The sequence below is a fragment of the Neopelma chrysocephalum genome, unplaced genomic scaffold, assembly GCF_003984885.1.
Source record: "Neopelma chrysocephalum unplaced genomic scaffold, ASM398488v2 Primary Assembly neopelma1_44, whole genome shotgun sequence".
NCBI classification, from domain to species: domain Eukaryota; kingdom Metazoa; phylum Chordata; class Aves; order Passeriformes; family Pipridae; genus Neopelma; species Neopelma chrysocephalum.
This window is the reverse complement of record NW_020897703.1, coordinates 15,391,518-15,409,192: the sequence shown is the minus strand read 5'-3', so window position 1 is coordinate 15,409,192 and position 17,675 is coordinate 15,391,518. Positions and strand designations below refer to the sequence as shown.

The window sequence follows — 17,675 nt, the reverse complement described above, 5'->3', positions numbered from 1 at the left end:
GCAGTTTTCTGCATTCCACTTAGCACATACTTCACATAAAACTCATAAAAACTCCACAAATTATCCAAGATTTAAGCTTATCTGAAAAAGTTCCTACAAGTTGTTCTAAATCTGACATAAATAAATTTTTTCTCTTTTTTTTTTTAATGCAAATTTAACCCTTGCAGAACCTGTTTCCAGCTGGCAAAGAGAGGATATTTGAACAACTGTGATCAACAACTGACATTAACATTTTAGTTTCAACTACTCTCCACTAGTCAAGCCTCAAAAAGATAGACAGTGAGGTCAGAAGGCTGGACCATATCACTTGCATATTGCACATGCACACATCCCTTATATAAGGATGTGACACTTCATTTATTCCATTATTTATGTCTGACACTTTCCACTCATCATGGTACAGTAACTGTATCTGAAATAGATCACCAACGTTTCTTTTCAATTTTCTTCTTCTCCTTAAAAACAAAAGTCAGTAAGCTCATCAGACCATAATGATTTATCAAGTCTTTTTTTTTTTTTTAGTAGCTCAGTGTTAGTCTCTGCAGTATTCCAGCACAAATGTCTTTTAAAGATTTCTGCATTCCAGGTCCCTACCCAAACAGACCTTCCCCAACACTACAGTGGTTCTAATTTCTGAAGAGGAGGATGAAACTTGTTGGTAACAGTAAGTGTTCTTGTTGCCTAGGTATCTGAAGGGTTAGACAGCAGTAGCAACTGGAGAATACTAAACACCTTATCTACAAAGAATCTACAAAGTCTTACATACCAACCTATACCATTTGCATTTTTATACATGTCTTCTGGTCCCCCAACATTCAGAAACCTCCTATTAAATTAGCTGATTAGTGGACACAAATTTTGTCAGCCTCAAATTCAAGACTAAATTGTAGATAACTGTAAAAAGCCAGTACTAAACAGAATCAAATCTATGAAAACGGATGAAGCAGCCATGAAAGTATTTCTATTTAATCTCTCAAGACAGCCCATTTCTAAAGAAGAGTCCCCTAGATCATTGTTACATGTAACTCATACAGTTCTAACTACAGGATTCCCTCTGTGTAGAACAGAATGTATTTGTGTACACAGACTGTGAGTGCACAAATCTAGGTTAGGTTTCCACTCATGAAAACGTGTGGAGGTTTTTTTATGTAACGTACAAAGTTTCTGTGCTTATATACAAGCTTGGACAGCTATGTCATATATACTGTATATTGCATGCAATATTGTGTAGCATATTTCCAGCATAAATGTGTTCTGAACTGATCAACACTTCAAAATATTCCAGAGCAGCACTGGGCCAAACTAGTATCTTCAATTTTGAAAGAATAAATTCTGTTGCTGGCAAAGCAATACTTTCAGTTAAGAAACAGAGAACAAAGAACCTTTAATTTCTTTGGGTTTCTAGCTTTTACTCCACAACACTCCAGACAACTTTCAATATTACTTTCTTTCTTTCTTATTACTTCCAATGATTAAAAATTAGTTATAAATCAGCTGATTAAAGCTCATTTACACCACCATACTAAACTCTAAATCCTTCTGAAACTTAACTTCTTCACAGAAAATGAGTCATGATTTCCCTTCACATTGTCATGACATAAATACTTGTGTTCTTAAGAACCCCACAATAATTATGTAAATACAATTTACTAACAATTTCTGCCCACTTTGTGTTCTTAATTCATGCTGGGATTAAATCTCTCCCCTTATAACTCACCTGGATACTACTTTGCTTATCCTAGCCATTAGGCTTATGACATAATTCACTTAAAATACTCTAAGTGTTCTATGTAATCTATGGCCACGCATAGAATTGGTACTTCTGCATTTTCAACATTCAAAAAGTAATTGCTTTTGGTTCTTCATTGAGCTATACAAAATGAATTTGCTTTGCAGTTGGACATTTAAAAACATCATTATGGTTACAGAATCACTGGGTTACTCAACTGTTGTATTTACCTTTTTCTGGGAGAGTAGCTTACACAAAGTCTGAGGTCTAGCTTATCCCATACTACGCCTTAAAAGTATATTGTATAAACAATCCAGAAAAATCTCTCCAAATATGCTAAAGGTCTGCAAATATTTCTGTGATCCCAATGAAGTCTTAGAGAAATAGTCTAGATGTCCACATCAAAATTATTATAGAAAATCTCCAAGAAAATATCTTTGCAAGCATTAAGCCAACCTGTACTAAGGCTAAGACACAGCAAGCTTCAGCACTGACCAGACGACATATTCTCCACACAGGAAGAAAAAAGGTAGGGAGATTCACAATCAGCAATAAACCCTTTCATACATGAAAAACAGGAACAGAAGGGAATTATCTCACTTTCTGAACTATTCTCTTTATTTCCTCACCAAAATAGTAAAAGGACTGGTTATAACAGATGTTTTGCATAGACAAATTATAGAAAATATTTTGAGGTTTGCTATGCAGTACTATGTTACTGCCCCCGTCAAATCTGCAGAACAGAATAAAATTCTTCTGCCAAAAGCACAGGAGAATGCAAATCTACTTTCTTGAACACAGAGGGTTCTAGCATCAAAGTACAGTAAATAACTATCAATCATGAATTATTCAGGAAATAAGACAAAATGAAGCTGTACAAAAAAGTGGAGAACCTAGATCAGTGATCTGGAAAGTGTAAAAGTCTTACTTTCCTCCATTGGTGAGCCCAGACACACTATATTGCAGGAACTCTTCTGAAATGTCTATCTTATCTGACAAATAATTAGTTATCACCACCAGTCATCATTAAAAGGATTTTAAAAGTGTTCTACTCTGACTGACAAAGGTATTTAAGAAATCTGTGGCTATAAAGTGAAATCAGATATATTTAGATCTGACATAGGTTTATTTAACAGTGACTGTGTTCAGCTTTGAAATGAAATATCAGCCTAAGTGATGGCTTTTTGCTTTCAGACACTTTCTTGTTAAAGAGACTTCTGCCTAGAGCCATACATATCTCAGCACTCGTCAGCTTGATACAAGGCCATCAACACACTAAGATCAGACTGAAAAGTCCAAGGATGACCATGTTTGGGGCATTCAAGTAAACCTAGCAATAAGCACACAGTGACAATGGGAGAATAAAAAAATAGAGACTATGCCCACTATCTCCTTCCACTTCACAACTCTCCCCTCTCTCTGTGCCCTGCACAGCTCTTCCAACAGAGACTGACAAGTGCTGACATTAAACCCCAGTCTAAAATTATTTTTTTCCTTTGTCATAGAGGCTTTATGTACTCTATTAATACAAGTAAAATAAATGAATCACCAAAAATAAAGCCGCCGTGGTTGTTAAGTGTATGGGAGAAACAATAAATTAGAGGTGGATCAAGATGACACTTTCTGTTGAAGTTCAGTAGAAGCAAAGCCTCACTACTGGAGGATTACATCCTGCTACAGTCACGTCACATACAGCACACTGTCTTGCCTTTGAATCTACAGCAGTAAGACATTTAGTATCCCAGCTCCCTTATGAGTTTTTCTATCCACTTACTGTATTTAGTGCAGAACATGGTTTTATCCCCCTGTGCTATCACCATTAGTGTTTAAAATGACAACACCACAGGAGATATACCTAGCCCCACATTTCAACACTGGAAAAGTTTTATCCCTATCACCCAGAAAAATAAGATACAGCACATAACAAAAACAGATTCCTGCCATTTTTTTAGGAAAGTACCTACAAAGGAATTCAAGTACTTCGGGTAAGATAATGTGCTAACAAAGTTGAGGATCAACTTTTAGAAGTGCATCAGAAACAGACAGCAACCACAACGCCTCTCCTTTTGCCTGTCTTTGAGTATGAATCTGCACACACTCCAACCACACCTTCATACTTTACACTGAAAGAAAGATGTAGACAAGTTGCAAAAGAAAGTGAAGTGATTGATGCCAAAAATCCAGGCAGTTTAATGCTCATCTGCGTGTGTCATTACAAAAATTAACTTTTAACTGAGTACTTCATGGCCTTGAGTGTTCTCATATGCTGATCACGGAGCTCACACAGAGCCTGGTACATTCCCAGGCCTGAGAGCATCTTCCCATTCATAAGCATTCTACACCACAGAAATGTCAGCACCACAGCTAGTAAGGAAAACCTAAAGTAAAGCAGTCCACTTTCAACAGGTGTTATCTTCTCCCTGACTTGTCCTTTAAAATAGATGAGTCATCTAAATAAAGTTGAAAGGGAACTACAGCAACTCAGATTAAACTGTCTAGGCAAGCTCCCTATTATAAACCCTACCCAAGACTAAATTCCTTTTGCTCTGCTCCACACTTCAAATCTTTATAAGAACTGTTATTTGTAAGTGAAAAATGTTCATATACAAAATCCACAATTGCCACTATTTCAGAATTTGGAGTTATTAGAACTGGAATTTGCTTTGTGGAAATGTCAGGATAAGACTGGTGTGACTAGCAGCCCCTGCTCCTGATTCCTTGTAATGTGGTTAACATAACTAACAAGACTTTATAAGGCAAGCAGCTATTCTCTGTGACTGAACAGGTCCCATAGTCATTCCTTCTTCCTTAATCTCAGGCCCTGAAGGTCCTGTGAACCAAGTAGACAAACCAGATTTCTTCTTCCTCTCCCTACTAGCCTCAAGATTCCTGAGCATCAGGGCAATTTACAAGTCCTGAGTAGGGACAGTGAGACCCATGACCCCTGGTGGCCAGATATGCTTCCATCATCATCTGCTTCCTCTGAGGACTGACTCTTATGCATGTATGATCCTCAAGTCTATATTATGATTGTTGTATTGATGCAGCAAACAATGTATTAAATTTTGACCTCATCTGCAGAGAGTTCAGGTGACTAGAAATAGTAAGTTAAGTTGTATTATAAATTCTGTATTATTTAGTTGATGAGAAGCCATGTTAGGGTCTAGGTAATTAGAAATCTTAAGTTATCATATTATAAATTCTGTATTACGCTACTTATAAATTGTACTAAACTGATTCTGAGCGTAGAAACTCTGTGCCATTCTAATCATACGTTCTGTGCTATAGTATTCATACTATCTTGTTAAGAAAATAAAGCTTCAATTATAACTATATTTTAGTGCCATCATCATTCTGCCAAGGATCCCTATAAGAACCTGTCTGTCACCTTAATGGTAAGCTTGATTAGCAGATACTTGGGAGCAAAGAGATGTTATTCTCTGGTGCATAATTTACTTCTCATGCACTGCAAAATTATTCTGCTTACATATGCTGAAAAAAAAGCGTATGGGGGGAACAACCAAACCACAGAGACAACTTACTAAATACAGCTGAACCTAAGGCAAACAAGTAATTTAGCTAAAAACATTCAGTTCTGACCCCAAAACATGTTGAACCTCTTACAAAACATGCTACTTAAAACATACAATATGGGCATCAAATGTGAAATGCAAACAAAGCACCTCTATTCCAGTTTGCAGAACTTACGCTTTCCTCACAAGTTCCTTTCAGGTCTGCTTGAAGTATCTTATAGCCATTTTATATACCTTGTCCACTTATACTTGCTTCACTATCACGTTTCCAAAGTTGTGATTATGACATAATATCAAGCACAGCATTTTAAGAGCTTAATGAACTAAAGAGCGTGAAACTGAACTGAGCACTGAAAAGTCAAGTTCTACACCTGGAATGATTTCTCCTCTCAAGCACATTACTTCTATATGAGCTGCCATTATTAAGACAAAAAAAAGTGAAAAAAGGTGTTATGTGTAAGGGCAAAATAAACTGCACTTGGTTTCTATATGAATTTCACTACAATTTACTTATGGACTAGAAAACACGTGCCAATAAACAACAAGTAACATTACATATAACAGCCCATTACCTAAAGAGATTTAAAGGAATACTTTTCTTTAAGGCTAATGAAAAATAACTAACTAACTAAATAAATCCATTTGAGCCCAGCACCTAGGGGGAAAAACAGAAAGATTACTCTGTTAGTTTGTCATTAGGTTAGATTATCTAAAAGAATGTGCTGGTAGGAATGTGGATCATCTTTAAAGGTTTTCTGAAAGGATTCTTGAAAAGACCAAAACAAAGAGCTGAGCCACAAGTAATAATGTCACATATACAAAAGGTATTATTATCTGTTAATCTAGCTCAAAAGACAGAGGAGGCGGAGAAAAGCTCTGAGGCGCACGAGGTCATCGCCAGTTAACATTAGTTTTGTAATCAGATATGCTCTGGCTTCCTTCAAAATGAAAAAGAATCCAAATTCACTCACACTGCAAATTTGTTAGGCAAGAAGAAACACAAAAAGTAGCAGCCAAAGCACTTGCAGCAGGCTCTTTCACCCACACTGCCACTTGCTCTCACAGCACAGTCCGCAGCACAGCCGGCACACCGCGGGCAGGGGCAGCTCCCATCATACACATCATGTTGGGGCTGTCGTGTGACAGGGAGAAATGTGGATGTACTGCACTCCACATTAATGAATCCAACAAATTCATATTCATTCTGCATTTTCAAAACAAAAGATGTGCAAAAGAAGTAAAGGATACCACTTGGTTTAAGAATTTATGGATTTTATATCCCATGTTATTATCCATTCATCCTCACACGAAGAGAAACACGGATTCTGATTATTTCATTCTCCCTGTTGTTTCATCATCAATACAGAAACCATTATTCAATATGTATACAAAGCTTAACATCTGGAAGGCAAAACTCACACTGAAAATGTCTCTGCATAACTACACAAGAACTTGATATCTGGTATTCACTGTGGGGCCAAAAGTTACCTTACCAGGGTATCATCCGAACTCCACGGAATTCCTCGTTATACAAACAGGATAAATTGAAGATTTGCTATGCTGAACCAGACTTCCTGCCTAGAAAAAAAGCTGTTAAGAGAGAATTACTGTTCATTTCTGAAGTAGCACTATAAACAAATGCTGGTGTTGATTTAGTTGGCATATTTTATTGTTTGTCATTTAGTTTGAAAGTAAACACTTGGAACAATTCTAATACCATGAACGCAGTATTTTCCAAGTCTTCCGGATGTCACCACACAGTGCATCATTCTCTTCTGAGAATGAAGAACAGCAATCTACCAAAACAAAGGCAGTACTGCTACTGGACTGCCATAGAGATCTCTAATTAATACTGGAGTGTTGAGCTACAAATCATCTTCAGCTAGTTCACCCCAACAGAATGTGCCTGCTAGAATTTAAGTTCACTGCAGCCACACACTACAAGCAAAAAAAATACTTATTTCTCATACTGCTTCATATGAAGCAATGGAAGAGCTGGAGCAATATAAATACTATCATATCATTAAATTTTCATTAGGTGATTCTAATCTAATTCTAATGAAGTTCCTATTATTAGTCTGAAGTGGCTCAGAGCCTGGAAGCACAAGACACTAACAGGAATAAATAATAAGTTTAAATTCAGTCCCTGTAATAAAATGTCTTCAAAGTAGAGAAGTGAGAAGAAAAAAAAGCAAATTTATAATTGAATGGCTATGCTTCTGAATCTGAGTATGTTGCTTCTCAGAAGTCTAAAACAACAGCTCGAGTTTGTGGTCTTGTTCATATTACTCCTACAAGACAGAAATCACAATCAACAAACACACAATATTTTTCTGGTCTGTTAAATTAACTATTTTTATACCACTACCCTGAAGCAGGTATACTTGGCACATAGACATTCAACATGGATCTTGACCTTCAAGACCTTTAAGTACACAATTCTTCTGAAAGCATGACTAGAAACACAAAAAAGCTTCAAATTTTCAGTCTGCTGCTAGTTCTAATTTCTCTGAGTGCATAAGCATAGCTCAATTTAAAAGCTATGTAATATAACCATTACATCAGCCTTATAGGACATTCTCAAGTTTCATCTATATTTAACTTACAATCACAATACCTCAGAGGCATTTAGACATCCATAGGAATAATTAGGCTAATAAAATTATTCAGAAATTGTTATTTGTAAAGGCAAAGGATTATTGGAGACAGCTAATTTATCATACTGGAGTTTCACAAAGCTGTTGACTAAAGCCACATACCTAGTCAAACACCATGGTGTAAAGGACTGAAAATATTAACTCCACCAATGCCACAAACTTATCACTTCAGCTAACAAATGGAGAACACTGTTCAAACTTTTCACTGAGCTTCTCTCACAAGGAAGCTGCAGGACTGCCACAAAGAGCAGCCCTGGAAAAATGTGGCAACAAACGTGGGAATTGTTCCGAGGGACTTTTTAAAACTCACTGCCTTCATCAGAATTTTCAGCATCTCACTACTGCCATGTAAATTTTCTACAGAACAGTCACCCAGTCAACTGAAGCCTGCCTAAAACCCAGGAAGCATGCACACTTTTCCACGCTTCCTCTTTACTGCCATTCCCCAACTATCTATCTCTTGAAGGGTAACCAACTCTCAAAGTAACTCTGACTTGACAGCAGTTTCAGGAAAACTCAGGTTCCTCCCCCACTGTTGGGTACCACGATTGTTTCTCCCTGTATACTCTCATTGTTTTTTCTCATTAATACATTTTCTGCTTCAGGGCAGGGTTGTTTTTTTTCCCCATCTTTTCAGTCTAGTGCTCCTAGTCTCCCAGGCACATGTTAAATACCACAGCATGGTCTCCAGCCAGAAGCACTGTGCAGGAGGAAGCAGGTGGCCAACCGGGCTGCACAGTCACCACACAACCCTAGGGTCAGCAAGGGAGGACAGCAGCCAAACCCCATCAAAGAAGGCAAGAGACAAACATTCAGCATGCACTGCTTGTTTCACTTATAGAGTTGATCCTACAACCACAATGAATTTAGAAGTGTTCTAGATCCTGTTCTAGAGACTGATAGATATATATGCATAGACTTTTTCCTTCCTAGAAGAAAAAAATAAAAGTTTTAGAAAAAATTCTTGACAATATCATAGCATACCAGCATTGCCTCATTCTGCCACTGCCGGATGATAATGTTCTTTCACCCACAAGCTTCAACCATGTAACCCTCATTCACACCCAAAGACATTCAAACTTAGAAAGAAACAGTGAAATTTAGCAGAGCCATCAGGATTTCATCCTACTAGCAAGGCAGTGCTGCAAAAGGCAGAAAAAAGTAAAAATCCACTCACTCAATACAGTTCATTCTCTATTTACACAGGGTAAACAGTATCAACACCTGTTAAGTATGATTCCTTGTAGGGGACAGGAGAAACTCACTTTTAATTTTGGGCACCAGAAAATTTCCTAGTGTCATTTAATTTCCAAGTTCTGCAAGCAGATTGCTCCTGTGAAGCCTCTGCTCAGCAGTATCGCAGTGACTTCAGCAAACCCAAGAAGTTAACAAGAGTAACCAACTTAATGTTTAAAGCACATTCTTTAAACACCAAGAATTGCTATTATTATGGGAAGAAAAAACAGCTTCTATCAACTGCTGCCTTATAGTTCTGAATTATTTTGGAGGGGGAGAAGGGGGAAGAGAGAGAGAACCAAAGGGGGCACATAGAAATGAAATACGACCTAGACAAGCAGCCTCTGTATAAGCCACCCACATCTCCTTTGCATGAAGAGCTGTTTTTTCCGCTCAAGCCAATCAGAACAGATGTGGTTTTGTTTCCAGTCAACAAAGAGAAGCTCCATTTGACAAACAGATTCTGGAAAAAAACAACTGGTCTTGGACCTAAGAGAATGTGGTTCTTTGCTGAAAGAAAAAAAGGTAAAACAGTTCTAAAACAGTTTCAGAGCAAGCTATGACCCAACCTAAAATAGCTCTCCCAGGTCTGAACTTTGCCCCTGCTATTGAAATACAACGCTGGTTACAAGAAGTGGTTCCACTTTGAAGATGGAAAGCCTTGCTGTTGTAACACTTAGCAAGAGTCAAAATTATGCAATCCCTTCAAATTCCCACACGCTCACCAGTAGAACTACTCCTCTTCTAGCACTCAAGCAACTCTTGTTGAGCCAAGACTTTCCAGGTCCTAGAGGTACTGGACCTTATTTGTAGGAAGAACTTGGATGGAGAGGAAGCATGGGGACTGGAGGGAAGTACACATTCCAAGAGCAGGAAAGCATATTTTCTATACATTATCATTACATAGCACCAGTCAACTGTCTGATGTGTTGATACAAGTTCCTTTACCCTTCCAGTTACAGTAACTTTAAAACAAGCTTTATATGGTGGTTACTTGCAATCACAAGAAACCCAAAGAACGTTTTGCTGCCTTTTTTTCTCTATTTTCATGCACTATAATTAATCTTCTTTCTGACAAGTCTGAAATCCAATTGCATGAGTTAATTTTTTTTTTAAGTCACTAAATTATGTAACAAAGTTTGATCATTGAATCACTTAAAGTCTAACTTCTTTGAAGCAATGAAAACTACAGCCTTGTCTCCAATACGTGTATTTCTAATGCAGAAAGTTCATTTCCATTTAAAAAAAAAAGCCAAGACGGGGGTTCCTTCCCCAACACTATTACTATCATGTGGAGACAAGGCAAATAATTAACTACAAGCTCTGCACAGCCTCATTAGCAGCACAGCACCGTGAGTTTTCTACAAGGTATTTTTAAATTGCACCATGATCACCTTTACCCTGGCAACTGAATTAAAAGCCACCTCTTATTAGAATACTATATGGGGATCTAATATTTCCACAGTTTCTACAAATGATTATTAGCAGACAGAAAATCTTGACCAATTATTCCCCGAAATGTAAAATTTAATTTACAAAATTAAACCCTTCCTGTCAAGCTACAGTTGTATTAAATTACGATTAATGTTCTGAAGGCTGTATTTAATACGTGCATGTACGATATGCTTGGGCTGCTGTAGCAACTTTTAAGACTTATAGGTAAGGAACAGAATTTGCTTTGGAGCAGAATTAAGGCAGATACACACTTCTTTTTACAAAAAATGTTAGTAAAAGACCTTAGGTAGCATTAAGTATTACTTATCAAATTATGCAGCTTCTCATGCAAGAATTACGGAGGTTTGGCAAGAGCAACTATCACGTTTTACCATAGCTTTAGTTGCTCCAGTGTGGTATTTCACTAAGCACAGTTTGATTTAATTTACAGCATATACAAAAAAACTACTGAAAGAAAGCTCTTCTATTGTTTAAAAAAAAAAATCTCATTAAGCACAGGGATAAGAAATTTTGGAAAGTGAATGAGACACAAGCATATGATTAATAGAACACCACAGACCTGTAATGTGACCTCTAACTATAGAGAGGCTTTTCAAAACAGCACAGAGCATTACAAACGTGAACATAGGTTCCTGAGAATCATAACCGGAGACCTCTCTACAGAGTCAAAGATCTCTGATTACAAAAAAATATAGGAGAGTCTATTCTCTGTCAGACAAAGAGCCATTAGCAATATATGCAGCAGGGGAGAAAGAAAAAGTAAATAACATACCATAGAAACACCAACAAAGACCCCAGAGCCGTTAACTGAGAATGGTTCACAGGCTGCTTACAATAAGAACCATAAAATCAGCAGAACAGTCTCAAATGGTAACTTGTTCTACTCAAAATCCCAACACATTTGACTTAGCAACACTGTGCCTTATGAGGCAACAAACCACAAGATATTTTTGAGCTCAAAGTTGGAAAGGCAAAACTAGACAAATGCACAAGTTCAACTAGGGTAACATTTTTAATGAGTTGCAGTCAATAGTGATAATCCATCTCGTAAAAGTAACTCTTTATTTTCGATCTAATTCTGATTGTTTTCTAGCCAAATTAATTTTCCAAGTCAGTTGCAGTAGAAGAGAGAAAAATATAATTTTATAATGAAAACTAGCACCCAGCCTAATCACAGGATAACCCACTGCTTTTCCATAATAGAATCGACCTTCCACAAGTATCAACGAAAGATGACAAACATTAAATTACATCCAGCAGAGGAGCATCAAGTCCAAAGTCATTTTCCAAACACAAGTTAAAGCCACTTGATCATATCAGTTTCAGAAAACTTTTTAAAACCAAAACAGAAACTAATAAAATAACCCACCCAAAATAAAACAAAAAACCCAACCAAGATTTAATGCTGCTTTGTCTCATCCAGGTGATGTAGGGCTCATTACAATGTGAAAAATACAGACAATTTTAATATTATTCAATTTCTTATGTTAATTATGATTTAAATGTTTGTTTTGTGAAGATTTATATTGCTTCTGAGGAAAAAAACTCTCATGTGTACATGACATAAATCCAGAGAAATCAATTTCAGTTATTTTATTCTGAATACTTGGTTATAAACCCAAACTGCATAAGAACACCTCTCAAAGTATCGCTTTTATTAGCTGCTTTTTTTTAATCCAAGTTATTTCCATCTTACAAAAAAAAAAAAAAGAAAGGCACATATATTAAAATCCACTATGCATTTTAAGTTAATGCATTAAAATCTTAGAAAGACATCTCCCAGGTCTTCACTAAATTAAATCTGGCTCTACCTTAATAGCAATTACAGTTCTTATCTCTGTAACTACTGCCAGAAGGTTGGTTGGATTCTCCTGTCCTAACAGTTAGGAATCCCCTTCTAACTTCCAAATGCGTTTGTTTATGGACAGACTGTATCAATCTGAATTAATGTGAAAATTTCCTCTTAACTTTCCACTCTATATATCTACAGATAGCAATCAGAATGGTTTTTTCCTGCTCCAGAAAAGATTAGTATACAGGCATTAATAGGAAGAGCCTCTTCCTTGCATCAGACCTATCAATCATGCAGTCATGCAGCAAGTCAAACAGGGAATCTGATCCAACAGAAAACTGACCCAGCAGAAGAACTAGTTCGCTGTCAGATCAATGAGATCCTTTCAGCAGCTGCCCGTTAGAGCAGAATAAATGTATCATGAAACTGCACACCAAGAGTTTACAGAGAACTAGTTGGCCACCTCAAAAATAAAACAAATAACATCTCATAAGAAGCCCTCCTTAAAGCTAGCATTTTCTCTTCAACAGGCCCTTGAATATCCCAGCCATCATGAAGGATACAACAGACAAAAAAGCTTTATCATTGGAAATCCATATCACGTGGCCTTGGTTTTCAAAATAGCATGTGGCTAGACACAGATGACCAATAAGAAAAGCTCACATTCTCACAGAGAAAAAGAACAGAACTTCTCCGACCTGCTAAATCAAAGGGATGGATGCCCATATGACTAACAATTACTTTCATTTTATAATCCCCACCAAAACTTTTAAATGCCCCCTAAAAACGGCCATTCAGCATCTGTACTTAGTTACCAGAGAATCTAAAGCCTGTTCTGTTTGGAAGCTTTGTGATAAACCATCATGGTGTATCACCCTGCACACCTTTCCTCCTGCAAAGCCCACAAAGGTGCTTCAATATATTGTTATTTTTCTCATTTAACTGGCAAAGGGCTGTTGTAACTGAACTCCTCCCTGAAGACACTACCCAGTTCCTCAGGGAGAGGTATGAGTGCTTTCCAGAGGTGACTGGCTCTGTTTCAGCAAGTGGTAACTATTCATGTTCACAATGCACTTAACCCTGGCACAGCCCATACAAACTCTTACCTTCATCCAGCGGTAGCTCTATGTCATTCTCCCCTAGATCAGATGGGAAATGCTTTAAGAGTCCCTCACCAGGTTTATTAAAACCAACAACAGCTCTAAAATTATGTCTGCATTTGGTTAAATGCATAGCGTTTATAGGGGGGTTGGTTTGGGGTTTTTTGGAGAAAGTGGGGTGGGGCATGTTTGGTTGGTTTTTTACTTTTTTTAATGGCATTAAGACTAAATTTAATCTCATACCAAGTGTCCTGTAAATTAAGAGAACAAATACAAGGCGTTAATGAAAAAAGACATATTTGACTAAGCATAAAATTTTAAGTCAACTAGTACAAAATAAATCTCCGTGAGTTTGAAAAAAAGTCATGTAAGCAGCCTAAACTTAGTGAAAGTTAAGGCAGGCAAGTTCATTGTGTCCAAGAATCTGATTCAATATACCCTGACTTCAATTTCCTCCCTAGGCAGTTAGTTAAAGAAATTATATCAACATTTAATAGCACCCATAGGTGCTATTAAACTAGCAATAAAGTTTATCTACAGATTTAGCATCCACTTGTTTAATGGGTGTATTCTTATATATAAACATTTAGAAATACATTTTACATATCAAAAGATACAAGCTTTTTAAGTGGAAAGACGGAAAGGAGTTTCCAAAGGAAACTCTCACAGAGGCATTCTACAGGTATTGCAACAGAAAAACAACTACTATTTAAATAACTCATATGGCTCATGTTATACCCTAGACAAGGACTAATCCAACACCTTTGAGGCCTTTTTTACCTTAGAAGAGGGATTTACTCCTCAGCAAAGATACATCTTTATGCTAGTAGAACTGCTTCCACTTGGCTAACTGATCCATTCTCCAGAGTGAGTAAGACAAAGTCCAGTAAACCCATACCCAAGGGGGGGCCTCCACAGGCAGCACCTGTTCAGCACTGAGCATCAGACTGGTCCAAGTCGGCCACCTCCAGGGACCTGAACATCTGAACCTTCATCCCTCCTTAGCCCCTATTCACAGCCTAGGAAATGCATACAGAACCACAAAAGCACCACCTGGGTCAACAGAAAGCCATCTCATTCTAAGGAAGAAGCACTTTTCTCAACTATTTTGTTTCTGCCTGTGGAAAATAAAATGCTTAATGACAAAGTTGAGTACACACAACTTCCAACCCAGATCAATAACATGTAGTTCTGGTTGTCATCAGCCTGATAAGAGTTAGCAATTGGTGTATAATACTGAAGATAATCAACAGCATCAGCAGGCAAGACTCCTGGACTTTTTTCACTTAAGTGGCCTCATTCCTAAGGAACAGCAGTCTTAAGAGTTGGCCTTTGTCGTCTGCAGTATTTGCTGGAAGTTTAAAACGTTGCATATAAATAAAACCAAGGTATCCCAAAGTAGTTCATTAGCAACAAGCAACATATAGGCCAAGAGATGAAAAACTTTCCATCACTTATACTGTAAACGACAGTTACCCTTACATAAAGTAAAATTCAAAATAATCTAATCCAAATAAAGGTAACAGAGACTGAACACATCTGATCTGCGTTAGTTGGACACGTGAACGAAGCGCTGAAGCACACAAACAGAAAGTCCCCTTCCTACAGGTACACGGGAGGGGGGCGGCAGACAGGTTAAGCCTCACACGGCAAACCGGGTCAGAAGCAGGTTGGCTGGGGTCAGCACGGAGTATAATCCCCCCGCTGGCCTTACGTGCCATGTCCGGGGACGGGGCCGAGGGACACAAGGAGATGGGAGCGAGATTAAACAGTGAGGGAGAAGAGGATACATATATATGGATTAAGAGAAAGTCATCACGTGAGTAGCAGATTTATGGGTGAGATTTACCTCCCCCATGAAAGCATCGGAAAAATGCAGAGTAATCTAAGCGGATGCACGCACATGTGCGCATCCACGGCAAGCACATACACGCAGGCACACAGCGCAGAGAGAGCGCATCCACGGAGTTGCCGGGGTCCCAGGGCAACCAGCAGGTCAGGGCTCTAGCGGCGGGTGCCGCTGCACCGCGGGGCAGCACCGGCACTACCACCGAGCCGCACCGGGCGGGGCGCGGCGGGTTCTAGAAGGAGCCGCCGCCCCCCGGGGCCGCCCGCCCGCTGTCGGCGGATAAAGTTTGCAGCAGCAGCAGCAGCCGGCGCCGCCGCTGCAGTGCCGGGCGCGTCCGCCGCAGTGAGCGAGCCCAGCCTGCGGGAGAGCGAGCGCCGGTAGGCCCGGGGCCGGCCGGCCGCCACGGCATCCCTGCCTGCCTTCCCTGCCTCCGCCCCGCCGCTCCCCCGCTCCACTGACCGATCACCTCCTGCAGCTCGTAGGCGTCCCTGCAGATGGGCCAGCCGGCGGCCGGGGCGGCGGGAGCGGCCGCCGGCTGGGGCTGCTGGACGTGGACCGGCGACTCGCCCTGCTCCGCCATGATGCTGCCAGAGCGCCCAGGCACCCGGCGACCTTCTCCAAACTTCCCCTCCAGCAACACCTTTCGGCCGCGCTCTGCCTGCCGCCCGCCCTGCCCGCGCAGCCGGCCGCCCGCCCGGCGGAGGGAGGAGGCAGGGCACCGAGGGGGAGGAGGCAGAGGCGGGCGCCGCCGCCGGCCCCGGCCGCTCGCCCCGCGCCGCTGCAGGGAGACGGAGCCCGAGCCCGATGCCTGGGCCCGGCGGTGCCGGTGCGGTGCCGGCAGGGCGCGGCCCTGCCCCCGAACGCGCCTCGCCCGCGGCAGAAGCGGAGCCGCTCCGGCAGAGCCTCCCCTGAGGAGCGGCCCCGGGCCCCCCGGGATCGCCGCCTTCCCCCGAGCCACCTTACCTGTCCACCTGCTGGTGGCATCCCTACCCATCGTCTTCCCCGCTCATCCCGCGGCTCCCTGGGATGCTCTCCGCGGCTGGAAGCACTGCGAAGTCCTGCGCAGGGCTGCGGGCAGAGCGTGTGCAGGCCACAGCCCTGCCGGCGGACTGCGGGATCCGCCAGGACCGAGCGCGGGGCCGGGAAGCCCGCAGGGAAGCCTCGTCCCGTGGCGGGGATGCTGCACCTGCTAGGCCGGTAACAGAAGCACACAGGCTCCTCTGGAGCACTGCTCACGAGTGTCACTGCCGAGAGTGCTGCTGCCGCAAGATGACTTGTATTTAAACTTGAGGACGTAAAGAAAGCGTTTGCTTTCATCGGTGATCGGGCTGCACTCCTGCAAAGTGGTTAAATCACCATATGACATGAGTGTCCCTTTCATGGGAGGGTAGCAGAACTGCACCATGTCATCTCAGTGCGGACACTGCCTCAGCTCATGCCATCGAGGACTGAGTACATTTGAGAATGCTCCCCTTGGCTAACCAGAAACAAGTGATATAAACAAATAAGAATCATAATTAAACTTCTCTAATGCTTCCCATTATACAAGATCAGGTTAAAAAAGCCCCTGTGGTTAGATGGCACTCTGCTGTTAAAACATTTTTTTTCTACCCTTTTAGTTGTGTGAAGTGTTTGTGATATCAGCAGGATTTTACTTACTATGAAGTAACAGAAAATAGCTAGGAGTCTACAGTCTCACTCCTACTCTGAATGCTTTGTATTTTAAGATCTATGGAGATCTGGAAGAAGAGTGGTAGTAAAAGATTTCCATATATTTCACAATCTCACTTCCTACTACAGCGTGAATTTAAGGTAGATGGAACTAATACAGTACATGAAGAGGAAAGCTTTCAAAGTCAGCACTGATTAAAAGAACTGAACGTCTTAAATTGTGAGGTAGTATGATGTAGTGTGATTTAAATTCACACTAAGATACATGTAACAACTAACACCTGTTGGATACTTTATTCAGTCCTAGTTCACTTCGGGATAATCCTCTTCTACTAACTAAATTTTTTTAATGTGGCTTATTCAGCAAAGACTTTCAGTTAATTGAAGGTTATTTCAGAAAGCAAGTTATTTTTCTTTTGTTGTGTTGCTGAGAAAGCTGAAGGAAGAAGTCATCCCAGCCACTGCTTAATGTTTCATCAGAAGGCGTATCAGCAACTTGCAAATATGGAATCATTTGTGCACTGCACCATTTCCTCACAAGCAACAAAGGCTTCTAGTAGTAGAAAAAAAAATCACACATTTTTGTGCTAAACCAATGATTTCTCTCAATTTCATTTTTAAAAGCTAGGTGATTGAAATATTTTCCTATACTC

At 40.2% G+C, this 17,675-nt stretch overlaps 1 protein-coding gene across 1 annotated transcript in view; it reads right to left on the bottom strand.

Annotated features, from left to right (window-relative positions):
• Positions 1-17,034, bottom strand: part of STK39 (serine/threonine kinase 39) — an 84,142-nt gene extending 67,108 nt beyond the window's left edge. The window contains exon 1 of the mRNA XM_027678673.1: positions 16,315-17,034. Coding sequence (XP_027534474.1) covers positions 16,315-16,345 — 31 coding nt within the window. The 5' untranslated portion in view covers positions 16,346-17,034. The remainder of the gene's footprint in view (positions 1-16,314) is intronic.
• Positions 17,035-17,675: the final 641 nt, after the last annotated feature.